General features: G+C 41.5%; 1 protein-coding gene, 1 long non-coding RNA gene and 1 pseudogene across 5 annotated transcripts in view; 2 read left to right on the top strand and 1 right to left on the bottom strand.

Annotated features, from left to right (window-relative positions):
• The window catches only part of LOC139043621 (centromere-associated protein E-like), a 79,770-nt gene extending 71,216 nt beyond the window's left edge, over window positions 1-8,554 (top strand). For both annotated transcript variants that reach the window (XM_070503596.1, XM_070503595.1), the window contains 5 exons: window positions 1,377-1,489; window positions 3,097-3,194; window positions 4,810-4,993; window positions 6,682-6,968; window positions 8,013-8,554. In XM_070503596.1, coding sequence (XP_070359697.1) covers window positions 1,377-1,489; window positions 3,097-3,194; window positions 4,810-4,993; window positions 6,682-6,968; window positions 8,013-8,107 — 777 coding nt within the window. In that variant the 3' untranslated portion in view covers window positions 8,108-8,554. The remainder of the gene's footprint in view (window positions 1-1,376; window positions 1,490-3,096; window positions 3,195-4,809; window positions 4,994-6,681; window positions 6,969-8,012) is intronic.
• The window catches only part of LOC139043624 (uncharacterized), a 50,622-nt gene extending 34,319 nt beyond the window's left edge, over window positions 1-16,303 (bottom strand). Inside the window, exons 1-2 of one of the 3 annotated variants that reach the window (XR_011500696.1) lie at window positions 14,526-16,303; window positions 13,473-13,550 (exon numbers count right to left, since the gene is read on the bottom strand). This is a non-coding gene — a long non-coding RNA (uncharacterized lncRNA). The remainder of the gene's footprint in view (window positions 1-13,472; window positions 13,551-14,525) is intronic. The other 2 variants (XR_011500697.1, XR_011500698.1) reach the window with 2 other exon arrangements.
• Window positions 14,702-16,427, top strand: part of LOC139043623 (dehydrogenase/reductase SDR family member 6-like) — a 30,146-nt pseudogene continuing 28,420 nt past the window's right edge.

The raw sequence follows: 16,427 nt of genomic DNA, 5'->3' as shown, positions 1-16,427 counted from the left end.
AAAACTGACACCACTCCAGCCAGTCATATGCTCAAGGAGTCCCTGATATCAGCATCTGGTCCAGAAAGCCAGGGTATTTTACTGGTGCCATGACTGAGCAAATACTGGGCTCCTCCCAGAATGGGCTTATCTGACCTAGTCAGCAACCTCCTTAAGCTGAGCATCTCAGCTATGGAAGCTTGCATCTTTTTAGTCTTTGCTAACTACGTGTGTGTGCAAATGTTTTTATAGGCACTGGGGGTAACGCCTAGAGGAATGAAGAGCTCTCTGGGTCCCTATTTAGATGGGTTTATTTTTGTATTCAATATATAATAGTAATCCATAGTATGGCTGTGGTAACAGCAATAAAAGAAATGAATGATTTATTCAGCAATAATAAGAAATGAGCCATCAAGCCACAAAAGACATGGAGGAACCTTAAATGCACATTGCTAATTTTAAAAAGCCCATCTAAAAACACTGCATACTGTATGACATTCTGGAAGAGGCAAAACTAGGCGAACAGGAAAAGATCAATGATTACTAAGGGTTCTGGGGGAGGGTGGAGGGATGGATAAGTGGAGCACAGGAGATTTTTAGGGCAGTGAAACTATTCTGCATGATACAGTGATGATGAACACGTGTCATACATTTGTCAAAACCCATGGACTATACAATGCAAACAATAGACTCTAATGTAAACTGTGAACGTCAGTTAATAATGTATCGATATTGGCTCATCATTTGTAACAATCATACCACACTAAGATGTTAATAATAGGAGAAACTAGGGGAGGACACGGGTATTACCGGGACTCTATGTACTCTGCTCAATTTGTCTATAAACCTAAAATTGCTCTAAAAAGTTAAACCTATTTATTAAAAAAGATTTTTGTATATGTTTGTATGTATATATGACTGATTTTTTTTCTGAGTCGAAGTAGATGTATGGCTAGATTGAACCAACCTTGAGTACAGAATATCCCCAATAATGTTATATAATATTTTGTGCCTTGAATTCAGTTCTACTTTGATATTTATATTACTGTTCATCTCTTGTCTTATTTTCCTGATTTACCTTTATCTACCCATTTCATTCGTTTCAACCTTTCTGTTTCATTTTGTTTAAGTATATTGTTTTTTAATTGGGAAAAATATTTGTTTTAAGAAATAGAAGTCATAGGTTTTCTAATTACACATTAGCTTCCAATAGCTTCACATGTACTTCACATCAAATATCTATTTGTTACTCATTTTAGGGTTAAAATTTGTGCCTTTCCTCCTTTTCATATGTTTGGAGTTTGCTGTTTTAAAATGTTCCTACTATATTAGGTAGTTAACAAGTCTTTGAAACTGCTCTAAAATTACTTTATTTCTCTTTTCTCTAAAACCTTTAGGACAAAGTTGCTTTAGGAGCTAAGCCCTATAAAGAAGAAATTGAAGAGCTCAAAACAAAGCTGGTGAAAATAGACCTAGAGAAGATGAGAAATGCCAAGGAGTTTGAAAAGGAGTATGTCTTTGTCTTAATTGAATATGACTTTAGTAGCTTAAACTTCCTTTCTAAACTGTATAAATTTAAAATATATTAAGATATTGTTATTGCTTTTTATAAAATAAATACAAACATCTACAGATTTTAAAGTTATTAAATTCTCATTATGTATGCAAAGGTTTTGAAAACAAGCACAATTCTGATCAATTACTGACATACTATGTCTTTGGATACTTCTTGTTCAATCATATAGGAACAGCTTAAAAATGGCCTTTTTTGTTTGAAAGTGAATATTAAGAACGTGTGTGTGTTTTTAGCAGTTTGTCTAAGGTTTCTGTTGGTTCTCTTAATTTCATTTGTTCTTCCTATTGTATTTTTGTGTAAGGTTTTATTTCCTTTTAAATTGTAGTACTTAGTGCCCAAGAGCATATTCCCTTTTTATTGATTTATTTATGTATAGTACCATATACAATAGCATGCCTAAAGTTCTTTGTGGTATAGCATAATGAAAAGAACATTAAACAGAGAGTCAAGGAAACTGAATTAGAAATATAATGTTGCCACTTATTAATATGTCACCTCTGACTCCTCACACTTTTTATTCTTCCTGTAAATGTTTAATAAATGTTTAATGATGATATCTAATTTTGCCCAAAAAGTCGCACTCTGAATCTTCATGCATTCTAACCAGCCTTCTATTGATAGGACTGTTGGTTTTAGTGGAGCATCATTAAAAAGGCAATTTTAGTGGCCAGCCCAGTGGCACGGTGGTTAAGTTTGCACATTCCGCTTCGGTGGCCCAGGGTTCACCATCCTAGGTGTGGACCTACACATCACCTGTCAAGCCATGCTGTGGTAGGCATCCCACATATAAAGTAGAGGAAGATGGGCACCGATGTTAGCTCAGGGCCAGTCCTCCTCAGCAAAAAGAGGATTGGTGGCAGATGTTAGCTCAGGGCTAGCTAATCTTCCTCAAAAGAAAAAAAATTTTTTAAATAAATGCAAAGCAATTTTATATAGAATAGAATCAGCAGATACTTTCAGTCTCTAAGAAAGGCAGAAAGTCTCATAATTTAGCATTGCCAATTAACACTCAAGCAAATAATTAACAGAATGTCTTTTTCTCCTGGGTGCAATGAGCAGACTGTGACCTCTGACTGTGTCACCTCAGATCAGAGCTGCAGTCGAGTGTGCTTTCCTTACAGTATATACAGGAAGGTGCTTTTGGTTTTACGCTTTGGTAATTGTTGTACCTTCAAGAGGTTTCTAGGACCTCATGATAACAACCCAATTATTTGTTTTATGGTGCCCCTGAATGTAATTTTGCTCAATATCCAGTTAATGATACCTATTGGGCTTTCAGAAATTTTAAAAGAATTGGTTTCTCAATGTTAAAAAAAAATTGCCCCTGCAGCCAAACAGAACACTTCCAATTTGATGGTGTTATTTATGGCTATAAAGTGCATGATACCAGGGGGTATCGTGAGGGCTTACCTACTGCTGCTTATGCATATCATATCAATGTGATGTATCTTATCAGAAAATTCTTGACAGCAGTTCTGTTTATTCTTCCATTAAAAATTAGTTGCTGGCCTTTTACATATTTCTGTTGTTATTCTTAATAGAATTACTTGTACAAAAGCCACTGTAGAACATCAAAAAGAAGTTATAAGGCTATTGAGAGAAAATCTTAGACGAAATCAGCAGGCCCAAGATACTTCAAGTAAGTAGAAAATGCTGATATTTCCAGATCTTTTTCCATCTTACTTCTCAGTATACTTACACATTTTGAAGACTGCTACTATATATATGACAGTCAAGAATAAACCTGTTAATCACTAATTTATAAAGAACTATTTTTAAAATGAATTCATTGAGATCATATTTATCCTGTGATACCTCCTTAAGTTTCCTGTAATCTCAACTATTTATCCATTATAGATTCTTAAAAACTATGAATGTAACCTGTGCACTATCAGATCTTTACATATTAGTGAAGATACCTTCAGTAGTATACAAGAATGACTTACCTGTCAAGGTAGACATACCCTTCCCAATAAAACACAAGCATATCTTAATAGATTTTAACCATGTGCACTGTAAAAACATAGTCAGTATACAGTAAATATTATCCTACTTGTTGTTGGTACTGAAAATACAGACTTGATGCTTACTGGCAAACTCTTTGAAACTTATCTTAGATACAGTTTTCAAATCTAATCATCAAATTTCTGCATATACATTCCTCAAACTGTATCTTTTCCCATATTTCTGTCTCTTATGTTTCATTTGAAAAGAGAGAATGCTGAACAGTACTTGGGGCAGCTTTGTGTAGTGGGTCCAGCATCGAAATAACGTCACGAACAGTTCTCTAAGCTGACTGCCCTCACTTAACAGCCTGTGAAATCATGAGGAGAACGCCTGACCTTCTAGATTGGATATAGACTTGTAAGGATCAGGCTAAAAGTTGTGTGTGAAAGCACACTGAAAATTCTAAATGTCAGGCAAATGCAAGATGATGTTTGTGTGTATTATTGTCCACGCATTGTCTGGTGCTTGTTTAGTTTGAACTGCCCTAGTGTCCATTGCAGGATAATTGCAGCTCCTACCTGGAAAACTTCAAGGGGTAAAAATAGAACTTTTGTTGTTAGAGAAGGGTCAGGATGATTCCTTCTAATTTGTGACTTTCAGGTACGTGTTGTACCTGAATTCAGAATAATTCAAAAGGAAATGGACATTGAGTGTCTTCCCCACACTCATCTTGCCCCTCCCTTGTAAACAGTCAGTGACCCAGTGGATCATTCCACTTTCTAAGCACCTCACACTTTTATGCAATTTTACCTAAAATTTACAAAACAGTTCTTTACATTACTTGTACACATATGGTGTAAAATACTGGATAGTATATTCTTTAATAGCAGTCTAAGGTTTATTTAGTTAACAAATACGTGTTGAGTATTGGGAGCACATTGACTGCCTTGGGGTGGACCCCACACACGCTGTGTGGTGGAAGCAGCCCTCCAGGGGACCCCACTGGCGTCGAGAGTAGACAGTGAAGGGCAGCTCCGACTGCTGCCGTCACCGTGAGTGATCCTAGCAGGGGGTGGTGGTGGAGATAGTGGGTGGAGAGAAGCAGGGGTTCCGCAGATACTTAGAATCCATGATGGAATTGGCATAGGAGGTGAGGGAAGAGGAGGAAGTCAAGGGTGACGTTCAGGGAGATGGTGCTGAGATGTTTTGTTTTTTATAGTGATTTATTGAACTTACTAATGTTTCCTTTATTGTGAACTTTGGAGATAATTAAAATTATCACCTGTCTGTGTGTTTGCCTCCCACAGTGATATCAGAACATACTGATTCTCAGCCTTCAAGGAAACCCTTAACCTGTGGGGGTGGCAGCGGCATTGTACAAAGCACAAAAGCTCTTATTTTGAAAAGTGAATATATACGGCTAGAAAAGGAAATTTCTAAGTTAAAGCAGCAAAATGAACAGTTAACAAAGCAAAGGAATGAAATGTTAAGGTAAGATCTGCTTACCTGATACAGGAATTATGCTTATGGTGGTATGTGTGGGAGAGGATGATGCCTACACATGCATATATATTTTTTGCAGTGGGCAACCCCTCACACATATAGGGGAAGTAAATTTTAGAGCTCATGTAATGTGTCTTTTTGAAAAGGAATGAGAATATGGTAGCACCATTCCAGAGGTTTGCTATCCATCAACTGACCTTTTTTTTTTCCTGAGGAAGATTCGCCCTGAGCTAACATGCCAATCTTCCTCTATTTTTAGTATGTGGGCTGCCAGCACAGCATGGCCACTAACAGAGTGATGTGGGTCCACACTCGAGAACCAAACCCAGGCTGCCAAAGTGGAGTGCCCGGAACTTAACCACTAGGCCACAGGGCTGGCCCATCAACTGATTTTAGCTAAGCCTGTTTTTAACTAAGCCAAGAACCAAAAAGTAAACCAAGATCTTTGAGGGGAGCTTAAATATGCCACAAATATGCCCAAGTCAGTGAGGCTTTACTCAAAGGAGAATCCCTCAGGTCCATTATTGTAGCCCATTAACCTTTATAAACAGTTGTAAAAAATTTAATTAATTGGCTTCTACCAAAGATTAGAATCTTGTGCTAATCTTTACTAATGATGCAATAGAAGAAAAATAGGCATTAAATAAATATGCAAATAGCTACTGTTCTGTGTGAGGCTATTAAACAACAAAAAAAGCAAACAGGACATTATGAAAGGGTCCAACAGAGGGATCAGACCTTATCTAGATGTGGGGAGGGGCGGTGATCAAGAAACTAATATGTAAGAGTAGATCTGAAAATGAGTAGCAGTTAGGCTTGATGACAGTAGAGATGGCTAAGCCTTCTAGGCTGAGGGAACAGCATGTGCACAGGCTTTGAGTCAAAGAGGAAAGTGGAACAGAAAGACATGCAGTGTGGCCAGAGCATACAGAATGAGGCAGAGTAAGTGCAAGATGCGATGCCAGAGGCCACTGGTCCAGATTACACATTGCAGGTCATTCTGAGGCAGCTGGGGTGGTCTCCTAAATGTAACGGGAGGATTACCACCACTGGAGGATTTTAAGCTGGGGCCTAATGAGCTCATACGGCGTCTCTAGCTGCTAGAGCAGAATGGGGGGGAACCCAAAAGTGTGAGGTTGTATCAACACACTTGGCTGACTGATCAAAGAAAGGAGAGCAGGGCCTAGGATTGCTTCCCAGGCTTCTCTGAAGGAGTGAATAAATGCAGGCAGCATTTCCTGTGGGAAGCAACACTATAAGTAATCCAGAAAAGCACAGTGTAATATATCTTTTAAAATAACAAAGGTACATTAAAGATTCATCCATCCAGAAGACTAACTTATCAAATTATTGCCACAGAGTATCAGTAGATAAACCATGCTGGACGACATCACTGATTCATTTGAAACCTAATATCATACTTTTCAAGATTCTGTGATCACGGAGATTTAGTACAATTTTTCAATTTATATTGACCTCATTTCATTTTCTGAACTGTGGAAATAATCCAAACTTAGGAAGCATTAGGTTGAAATTAAAATGTAAATATGATAAAATGGTAAATTATATGTCACATATATTTTACCACAATTAAGAAAAAAAATTTTATGTAAATATGAATATATTTCTGGAATTGAGCAGTCTTACAGTCTCTTTTATTTTTCCCCACATTTAAGCAATAATCATCATCTTTCCAATGAGGTCAAAATGTGGAAGGAGAGAACTCTTAAAAGAGAAGCTCACAAAGAAGTGACTTGTGAGAATTCTCCAAAGTCTCCTAAAGCGACCGGACCAGCTTCTCAAGAGAGACAGCATACGCCTTCTCAATGCAAGGAACGGAATTTACAAGATCCTGTGCCAAAGGACTCACCGAAATCTTGGTTTTTTGATGGCCGATCAAAGTCTTTCCCAGCACCTCACCCAGTTCGCTATTTTGATAACTCAAGTCTAGGCCTCCGCCCAGGTGGGTAAATATACTGGTTACTTGGGGATCGGGGATAACGGTTGGAACTCATTTGTCCCCTGTGGCCCCAAAGGGCAAGTTTAGACAAGAGAAGATGTCATGGAGAAGCTGCACTGCAGAGATGTCATTTGCTGTCTCTGTGAGAAGTTTCTCCAAAGCACAGCACTGAAGTGAAATCACTTTTTACCCCGAGGGAAGTCTTATTCTGCCTCCTGAACCTTCAACTTTTCCCTCAGATAGACAAGCAGCTCTCGAGGACACAGAGAGACACCATCCTACAAACATAACTACTTTTACTGCAAAAGACCTTCTTATCAATTCAATGGGCCAGTATTTCCAGTAGCATTATATTCATTTTACACAAGCCAGATCATAGACTTATATCATTTACATATTCATTCAATGAACAGAAATTTTTGGTCTCCACCTATGTGTCACATATTGCACCCTGATGGTACATTGATAACCAAACCAGATATGGCCCCTGCCTTCCTGGAGTTCACAGTCTAGTGGGTATAGACGGTGATCAAGTAGTCAAAAAAGGTACAGTTCTAGAGTTCAAAAGCCTATGAGTTTTTAATAGGTTGTTTTAGGAACATAAGGAAGTCTTCCTTGAAGAAGGGGACTGAGATCTAACAGGTTAAGGTGAGTTAGCTTAACAAAGAGGGGAGGGGAAGGCGATTCAGGCAGAGGGAACAGGGTCGGCCCAGCTGGGAGAGACCGTAACCAGGGGAAGGGTTGGAAAACCACGTGTGGCCAGAGCGCAGTGCACACAGGTTCCTCTGGGTGAAGTCGGTGAAGCCAGAGAGAGAAGAGCCAGATGCGCAGGACTTTGTGGGTTGTGGAGAGGAATTTTTACTTCATCCTGGGAGCATGCTAGAGGAAGCCGTTGAAAGATGTTAAAGAACAGCAGGAGAACATAATGGGTTATCAATTTGAAAACATTACCTCAGCTGTAAGGTAAACTGTATATAAGCTGTATGTTGTGTTGCAACCAAACGTGTTTTTTAATAAGATGACTTTTGCTTTCTATTTTTTTCTCAGAAGAACAAACTGCTGGAGCAGAGAGTGTGGATCCTCAGCCAGGCCCTTGGCACGCCTCCTCAGGACAAGCTGTGCCCGAGTGCAAGACTCAGTAAACTCTGCTGTCACTTTTCTAGGGGCCTAGTGTTCCTTATTTAGAAATGACTGTATTTGTTACTTTATTTTTCTATCCCTGGCAATGATGTCACAGTCCAACTTAATTTCAATTCAGTTTGCACTTTGCCATTAGAAATTGAGGCATTCCAGTCATTTAGAATGGTGATAGACTGCCTTCTTCCTGAATGTGATAATACTTTAGAAGTTGAATTGTTTTATTTATTTATATATTTTGTGAAGAATAAAGTTATTGAAGGAAATTTCCAGTCTTTCCGTGTATACATAAAATGTATACATTTTCATTAATCTCGTTATCCACATGTGACTTAGATAATACATAAATTAAAGCATCATTTAATTAACAAAATTCCTAAACCTGGGCTCCCCGCAACACATAAAGCATCTATGGATGGGCTTCACACAATCTGTAAAACCTCTGAAATTTTATCTTTTGTGTGTGGATTCAGTTTTCTAGGATACTAGGGTCCCTACTTTCTTATAACATACTCTCTGAGAGGTCTGTTACTCTATAAGAGGTTAAGAACTGTGGTTTTAGAGAGTATCTGATAGTACTTTTATATCATATGACTTTGAAAAACCATATAAAACAGCAAGTTGCATAAGGTTTAGAACAGAGTTAGTGATTTCAAGGCATTCTTGGCTCTTTGGTAAGAAGACTTATTCAAAGGGAGAGATTATTAATTATATCATAGCCATCACTGTTAAAGTCTATGAATTGGTTATTTCCCTTACCTTAACACACTGTCACAGGTTCACTAGGGTGAAGTGAAACTGTGCCTTCCTATAACGCTGTCCCTCAGGCCTGTCCCTTGGGAGTTTGGTTTCTCCTCTGCACCCAAACCAGACATGATTACAGAGCTGCAGGTTGATTCTCTACGATGTTCACTCCTCCACTGAATAAGAGTATTGCAAAGTAGTAGGTATGTTCACCTGGGTAATAAAACGACTTTAAGGCCATTAAAAATATAATCAGTCTTAAAAATAGATGATGACATAAAGAGATGGAAAGAGATTCCACGCACATGGATTGGAAGAATAAACACGGTTAAAATGTCCATACTACCCAAAGCAATCTACAGATGTAATGCAATCCCAATCAGAATCCCAATGACATTCTTCATGGAAACAGAACAGAGAATCCTAAAATTCATATGGGGCAACCAAAGACCCCAAATTGCTAAAGCAATCCTGAGAAAAAAGAACAAAGCTGGAGGTACCACCATCCCTGACTTCAAAGTGTACTACAAAGCCATAGTGATCAAAATGACATGGTACTGGTACAAAAACAGACACACAGATCAGTGGAACAGAACTGAAAGCCCAGAAGGAAAACCACACATCTATGGACAGCTAATCTTTGACAAAGGAGCTGGGAACATACAATGGAGAAAGGAAAGTATTTTCAACAAATGGTGTTGGGAAAACTGGACAGCCACATGCAAAAGAATGAAAGTAGACCATTATCTCATGCCATACACAAAAATAAAATGGATCAATGACTTGAAGATAAGTCCTGAAACCATAAAACTCCTAGAAGAAAATATAGGTAGTAGACTCACTGACATCAAACTTAAAAGGATCTTTTTGAATACCAGGTCTTCTCAGACAAGGGAAACAGAAGAAAAAAAGTGGGACTTCATCAGACTAAAGAGCTTCTGCAAGGCAAAAGAAACTAGGATCAAAACAAAAAGACAGCCCACCAAGTGGGAGAAAATATTTGCAAATCATATATCTGACAAGGAGTTAATCTCCATAATATATAAGGAATTCACACAACTGAACAACAAAAAGACAGCACAATCAAAAAATGAGCAGGGGATATGAACATTTTTCCAAAGAAGATATACAGATGGCCAAGAAACACATGAAAAGATGTTCAACATCACTAATCATCAGGGAAATGCAAATCAAAACTACACTAAGATACCACCTTACACCTGTTTAAATGGCTATAATCACTAAGACTAAAAATAACAAAAGTTGGAGAGGGTGTGGAGAAAAGGGAACCCTCATACACTGCTGGTGGGACTGCAAACTGGTATAGCCACTATGGAAAACAAGATGGAGGTTCCTCAGAAAACTAAAAATAGAAATACCATATCCAGTTATTCCATTACTGGGTATCTACCTAAACAACTTGCAATCAATAATCCAAAGAACATATGCACCCCTGTGTTGATAGCAGCACTATCCACAATAGCCAAGACCTGGAAGCAACCCAAGTGCCCATTGACCAATGATTGGATAAAGATGATGTGGTATATATACAATGGAATACTACTCAGCCATTAAAAGAAGACGGATCCATCCCATTTGCAACAACATGGAAGGACCTGGAGGGAATTATGCTTAGGGAAGTAAGACTGAAAAAGACAAACACCAGATGATTTCACTCACATGTGGAATATAAACAAACACATGGACAAAGAAAACAGTTCAGTGGTTACCAGGGGAAGGGGGGTGAGGGGTGGGCATAGGGGGTGAAGGAGAACACTTACGTGGTGACAGACAAGAAACAATGTACAACTGAAATTTCACAATGATGTCAACTCTTATGAACTCAATAGAAATTATATATATATATAAGATCAGTCTTCAGATATCCAGTCTAGTAGAATGTTGCTTAACTCTTGAATTTGGATATCTTTCATTCCTCAGATTTGGGAAGTTTTTGGCCATTATTTCCTCAAATAAATCTTTTGTCCCTTTCTCTTTCCTTCTGGAAGTTCCATGATGCATATATTGGTCCACTTGCTGATGTCCCATAAGTACCTTAGGCTCTCTTCACTTTTCTTTATTCTTTTTTCTTTTTTCTTCTCTAACTGAGTAATTTCATATGACCTGGTTTCAACTTATTGATTCTTCTGCTTGATCAAGTCTGCTATTGAACCCCTCTGTGAATTTTTCATTTTAGTTATTTGTATTCTTCAGCTCCAGAATTTCTGTTTGGTCCTTTTTTATAGTTTCCATCTCTTTAATATTCTCATTTTGTTTGTGCATCATTTTCCTGATTTCATTTAGCTGTCTATTGGTGTTCTCTTGTAGATCATTGAGCTTCCTTAAAACTATTATTTTCAAGTGTTTGTCAGGTATTCATAGGTCACCATTTCTTTGGAGTTGGTTTCTGGAGATTTAGTTTGTTTCTTTGATTGCATCGTGTTTCTCTGTTTCTTTGTGTGCCTTTTGATTTTTTTGCTGACTTTTATGCATTTGAAAAATAGCCACCTCTTCCAGTCTTTATGGGCTGCTTCATACAGGGGAAGACCTTCATCAGTCAGCCCAGTTATAGATTGTGGGCCCTCTGAAAGCTTTTGGGCAGATGTGACTCTCTAGGCTTGTGTGTGTGATTTGCCAATTAGAGAGGTTTGCCAGTTTCTTTTTCAGGAGCTCATAATCTCTTGCTCCCTCTAATATCTGTCTGTAGTACTGCAGCTTCTTTGGTGCTGCAGCAGGAAGCCACCCCACTCTCCTTTGTTCTCATTGGCCCCCAGGCATCCAAATTACGTCAGCTCCCATCAGCACCCCAAATCAGGTGAGATAGAAACCAGTCCCAATGGCAGCCCTCCAAAACGCTGGCACATAAGACACACGCTCTGTTCTCCTCCCTCCCTCCCTCCCGAGGATGAAGCTTCGAGTTGGGCACCTACTCCTGATGGTGCTGAGCCACGCTAGTCTCTGTCTGGTGCCAGACCATGCCAGTTCCATCAGCAGTTCGGGTCAAGTGAGACAGAAACCAGTCCTTCAGGCAGCTCTCCAAAAAGACGGAACTGTGAATGAATTTTCCTCTCTTTTCTTTCCCCTGCTCCTCACGATGGAGGAGCTGTAAGCAGGGGTGAGCTGTGCTGGCTTGGGGGAGAGGTGGTCGCAGGGAAAATGAAAGGGCTCTTCTGCCTAGTTTCAGGGTGGAAGTTGTTAGCTTTGCCCTTACCCAGGGGACTGCAACTTCTTACCTGGCTTCTGAAGTTCTCACAAAGATACTTTGGTCCATGTATTGCTGTTAAGACAGTGTCTCTGTCAGGGAAGAAGAGCTGGGACTTTGTATTCCTCCATCTTGCTGATGTCTCCCTCAGAATGTTGCTTAACTCTTATGACCTGAGTTTCAGTGTCATGATGAAAGATTGTGAAGGAACAATGATGAAAGTTAGCAATGGAAACTTGCGAGAATGTTAAAAAGCAGTAAGATGGTCAGACGACGCTAAAATCTGAAAAGTCAAGTCAGGACCAGAGAAGACAAAATACAGTATTGTTCATAGGAAACATTTTCTTGAGAGCCTAGCAGAATCATGTTCAGGAAACTTATTGAGAGCCTGCCATTCATACTCAAATATTTAACTACCTTCTACTGTGTGCTGATCACTGGTCTAGGCACCGAAAGGCACTGACTTTGTGGGACTCATGTAGCTGGAAAACAAATAACTCATACTTTTAATATGAGCTGATCACAATGTAAGGGTGAAAAAGATATGGTCCCTAACCTTAAACAAATTTAGTCCACTGACTATACAGAGGGGTAAGCAAATATCTGCAATACCATGTGACTTAGGCGGTCGTAGAGTAAGCATAATTGTTGAAGATCTGTGAATAAAGGGAGGCTGAAGACAGCTGCATCGAGAAAGAGGTACCTGAGTTGGCCTTGATTAGGGAACTCTCATATTCATAAAAAGTCTATTCCAAAATCCTCAAAAGTCAAAGGAAAGGTATTGGCGCTGGCCCCATGGCCAAGTGGTTAAGTTCGCATGTTCTGCTTTGGTGGCGTGGGGTTCACTGGTTCAGATCCTGAGTGTGGACCTACCACCGCTCATCAAGCCATGCTGTAGCAGTGTCTCACATAGAAGAGCTAAAATGACCTACAACTAGGATATACACCTATGTACTGGAGCTTTGGGGAGGAAAAAAAAAAAAGGAAGATTGGTAACATGTTAACTCAGGGCCAGTCTTCCTCACCAAAAAAAAAGCATAAAAAAAAAAGAAAGGAAAGATGTTGTTAGGAACACAAGGAGCACAGCTGCGTGTGATTACAGTCATTAGACCCAGTGTTAGAAGCTACAGTGGGGCAATGAGAGACAGTTTTACCAAAGACCTTATGTGAACACAAGCAGAAACTAGGGCAGGGTTTTAAAAAATCTTTAAGGGTAATTTTTACCATCCATTATAATTGAATTTCTAATAATCATTCACATTTTTAAGTACAAATGTAACAACTATTGTACATGCCAAGTCCTTCCTCCTCACAACATCCCTGAGGTAGGTGCTATGCCTACCTTCATTTTACAGATGTGAAACAGGTTTGGTCAGCTGGGTAACTTACTCACTTAGCTGGTGAGGGAAAGATGTGGGACTTACCTGCATCTTTCTGACTCCACAGTCTGTTCTTAACCACTGTGACTGTTACGGATACACTTAGCTCCAGGAACAAAAAACCTGAAAAGTGACTAAAGTTTATTTTTCTCACATAAGAAGTCCAGAGGAGTTACTTTAGGGATTTTGTCTTAAGCCTGTCTTCAAGGAACTAGGTTCCTTTTCTTCCCTATTGTCCTTAGTGTGTGCCTCTGACCTCAGACCAAGTCACAAAATGGCTGCTAGGTCCCAAGGCATCATATCCACGTTCCAGGACTGCCCCCCCCCAAAAAAGGAAGGAGCAAAAGCCAAAGGCCTTTCTATCCAAGAAGAAAGGCCTCCTCAGAAACTCCAGCCCACATTTCATTGGCCAACCCTAGCAGCAAAGGAAGCTGGCAATTTGAGAGTTTTGTTTTCAGCCCCTTGACACAAATAATCCACATCAATCTACAAATCAAAATTGGGGTGAATTTATTATGAGTCAGGTCTGAGGACTAGCCTGGGGCCTTCCTCCCCCAAGGAAGGAAGGGCACCAAAGAAGTGGGGTGTACCGAGTGGTTATACACAGTCTTGGAACAAAGAGCATCCATCATATATGGCAGGAATATCCCTTTTACAATTATCGTGAGATGCTTTGCTGGCCCAGCAGGTCAGAGGTCAGTAGGTCAGTGGTCACAAGGTGGGTGGTCACACAGTGAGCACAGCAGGTCCATAATTAATCCTTAGTTTAGGGAGAGATGCATATTAAAGGAAATGCCGATGTGGGGGGAAGCTACCTCCTTATCTTTAAGGGCATTGTTCTTGTCTTTGGGACATTGTAAGCGTTTAAAGCAGATGTACAATGCATGCTCAACAGACCTTTCTGGAAAAACAAGGTCAGGTCAAATTAGTTTCAAACCAAATGGCTTCCTCATATCCTCCAATATAGCCTACTGCTTGTCACTTATTTATCACCCTTACAGTGTAGGAGGCAGGGGAAAGTGAGTTGGGTGGGTGCTGAGTGAACCCACTTAAACAGCACGTGCACAAACAACCTACACACTCACTCTGCTCAGTTACCTGCCTGAGAAAGTTGGAGTTACGAAGCCTAGTGTAGAGGGCTCACGTGACCCAGTCCTTTCTTTTCCTTCTTGTGTCTCTGTTCTCTTCAGCCAGACTTGGCTTTTTGCTCTTACCCAGCATGTTCTTTCCTTGAAGCCTCCACACTCCCACTGAGGCTCAACCTGCTCCCTGACGCCACCGCCAGTGCAGTCAGGACGCCTGCATTCCGCCACTAAGCGTGTATTAGTGTTAGAAGAGACGGCGCGTCACAAGAGAACCACAACCATACCTTCAACGCGAGAGAACGTGTGCTGCCCTCTCAGCAATCATGTCAAGGGCCAGGAGAGAAGGCTCTAGTATCTTCAGTGACCTGGGCTCCTTCTGTTTCGCGGCTCTGCCGTCTTCCACATGCGACTTCTGCCTCATTCCATCTTGAACACCGCAGAACGGCACGTAGTAGACACAAACGACAGGGACTGAGAGGGGTCAAAGCCAAGGGAGTGGTTTCCAGTCCTGAGCATGCTGCGGGGGCTTTTTCCGCTTTTCACCGTTTACTCGGAGTTAGCAGTTCGACCTGAGCTCCACTAGACGGCAGCACGTACACACATTGAGTATACCAATGTGCGAATCCTTAAAAACTCAAGGAAACAGAACCAGCAAACTCGGAAGAAACCTGAACTACACATCCCAGCATTCATCATTAAGCGCCTGACTTGTCTGCACGAAGGTCGGTCTCCGTTTGCCGCTCGCGCAGTGACCTGGAGGACGCCATCCACCTGCTGCTACTCTAAAGTAAGATTTCCTGGTATTTTTTCAATGAAACTTTAAATGGACTGGGAAAAGGAAATGTTTAATTTTTATGTGTTGCTTTGCTCTGCACGTTACTTATTTCAGGAAATCTTAGCAGTTAGATCAGGATTAGGGTGCATTTGGAAGTCTGGTATCTTAAGTTTTTCAAAATAACCAAAGAAGAGAGGATTTTTCAGTGAACATTTTTCTTCCGGGTTCATGAAGACAGAATTCCCGAAAATGCTCTGCCTCTGATAACGAAAAATTAACACTTTGATTCCAGTGTTTACAGTAAGAAAGCCATCACGTTTGCTTTTCATGTTGGAATTTACCATTTCAGGCCATGTTTGCAACTCATTTTCCCAAAAACTCTGTTTTAGCGTGGCAGTGCAGTTGACCTAACAGTAAACCTTCGGCTCCAAACTCCGGGCCCAGAAAGGCGGGGAGGCCGCCCGGAGCCCGGCGCCCAGAGCCGCAGGGCGCACGGGCTCAAGTCACAGCGTTTGATCCGCACGCTCAGGACTGGGGGTGGGTAAAGGTTCCTGGAGTCTCTCATTCCTAAAGTACATATTGAAAATATCTCAACTCTCCCCAAGTTTAAAGTGAGTATGAACCTCTCGTGTAAGAAGGGGGAAAACCAGTGAAAATTTCGTTGCCTCAGAGTGGCTGGGCTTCTTGGTGGCTGGCGAGGTCGGCCGCGGTCGGAGCGCCTCGGGCAGCGGCGAGCTGGTCCCGGAGTCGGGCGCCGGCAGCTCGGGGCAGCGCTGGGAGCAGAGGGAGCGAGCGCCCGGGCAGGGGCGGGGACGGCGGGGCACCCCCTGGAACGCCCGCCTCCTGTCCGCGCGTGGACGCCGCGGGCCCCGGGCGGCCGAGGGCTGGACGGCAGGGGTCCGGGCGACACGAGGCCCGCTGGACCGGCTGGTGGGAGGCCCGGGTGCGACGCCGGCTGGGACGCGGGAAGGAGCGCGCGAGACCGGGCCACACCTCGGGCCTTCGCCCCGCGCCCCGCCTCCCCCGGCGCGCCCGCCCCCGCCTGCCTGACGCCCCCCGGCGCGCCCGCCCCCGCCTGCCCGACGCCCCCCCACCCCGCCCCGCCCCCCCCCGGGCGCGCCCGCCCCCGCCTGCCTGACG

The sequence above is a fragment of the Equus asinus genome, unplaced genomic scaffold (assembly GCF_041296235.1).
Source record: "Equus asinus isolate D_3611 breed Donkey unplaced genomic scaffold, EquAss-T2T_v2 contig_307, whole genome shotgun sequence".
In the NCBI taxonomy this organism is placed as follows: Eukaryota; Metazoa; Chordata; class Mammalia; order Perissodactyla; family Equidae; genus Equus; species Equus asinus.
The sequence above is the reverse complement of the archived record's forward strand: the minus strand, read 5'-3'. Positions and strand labels throughout refer to the sequence as shown.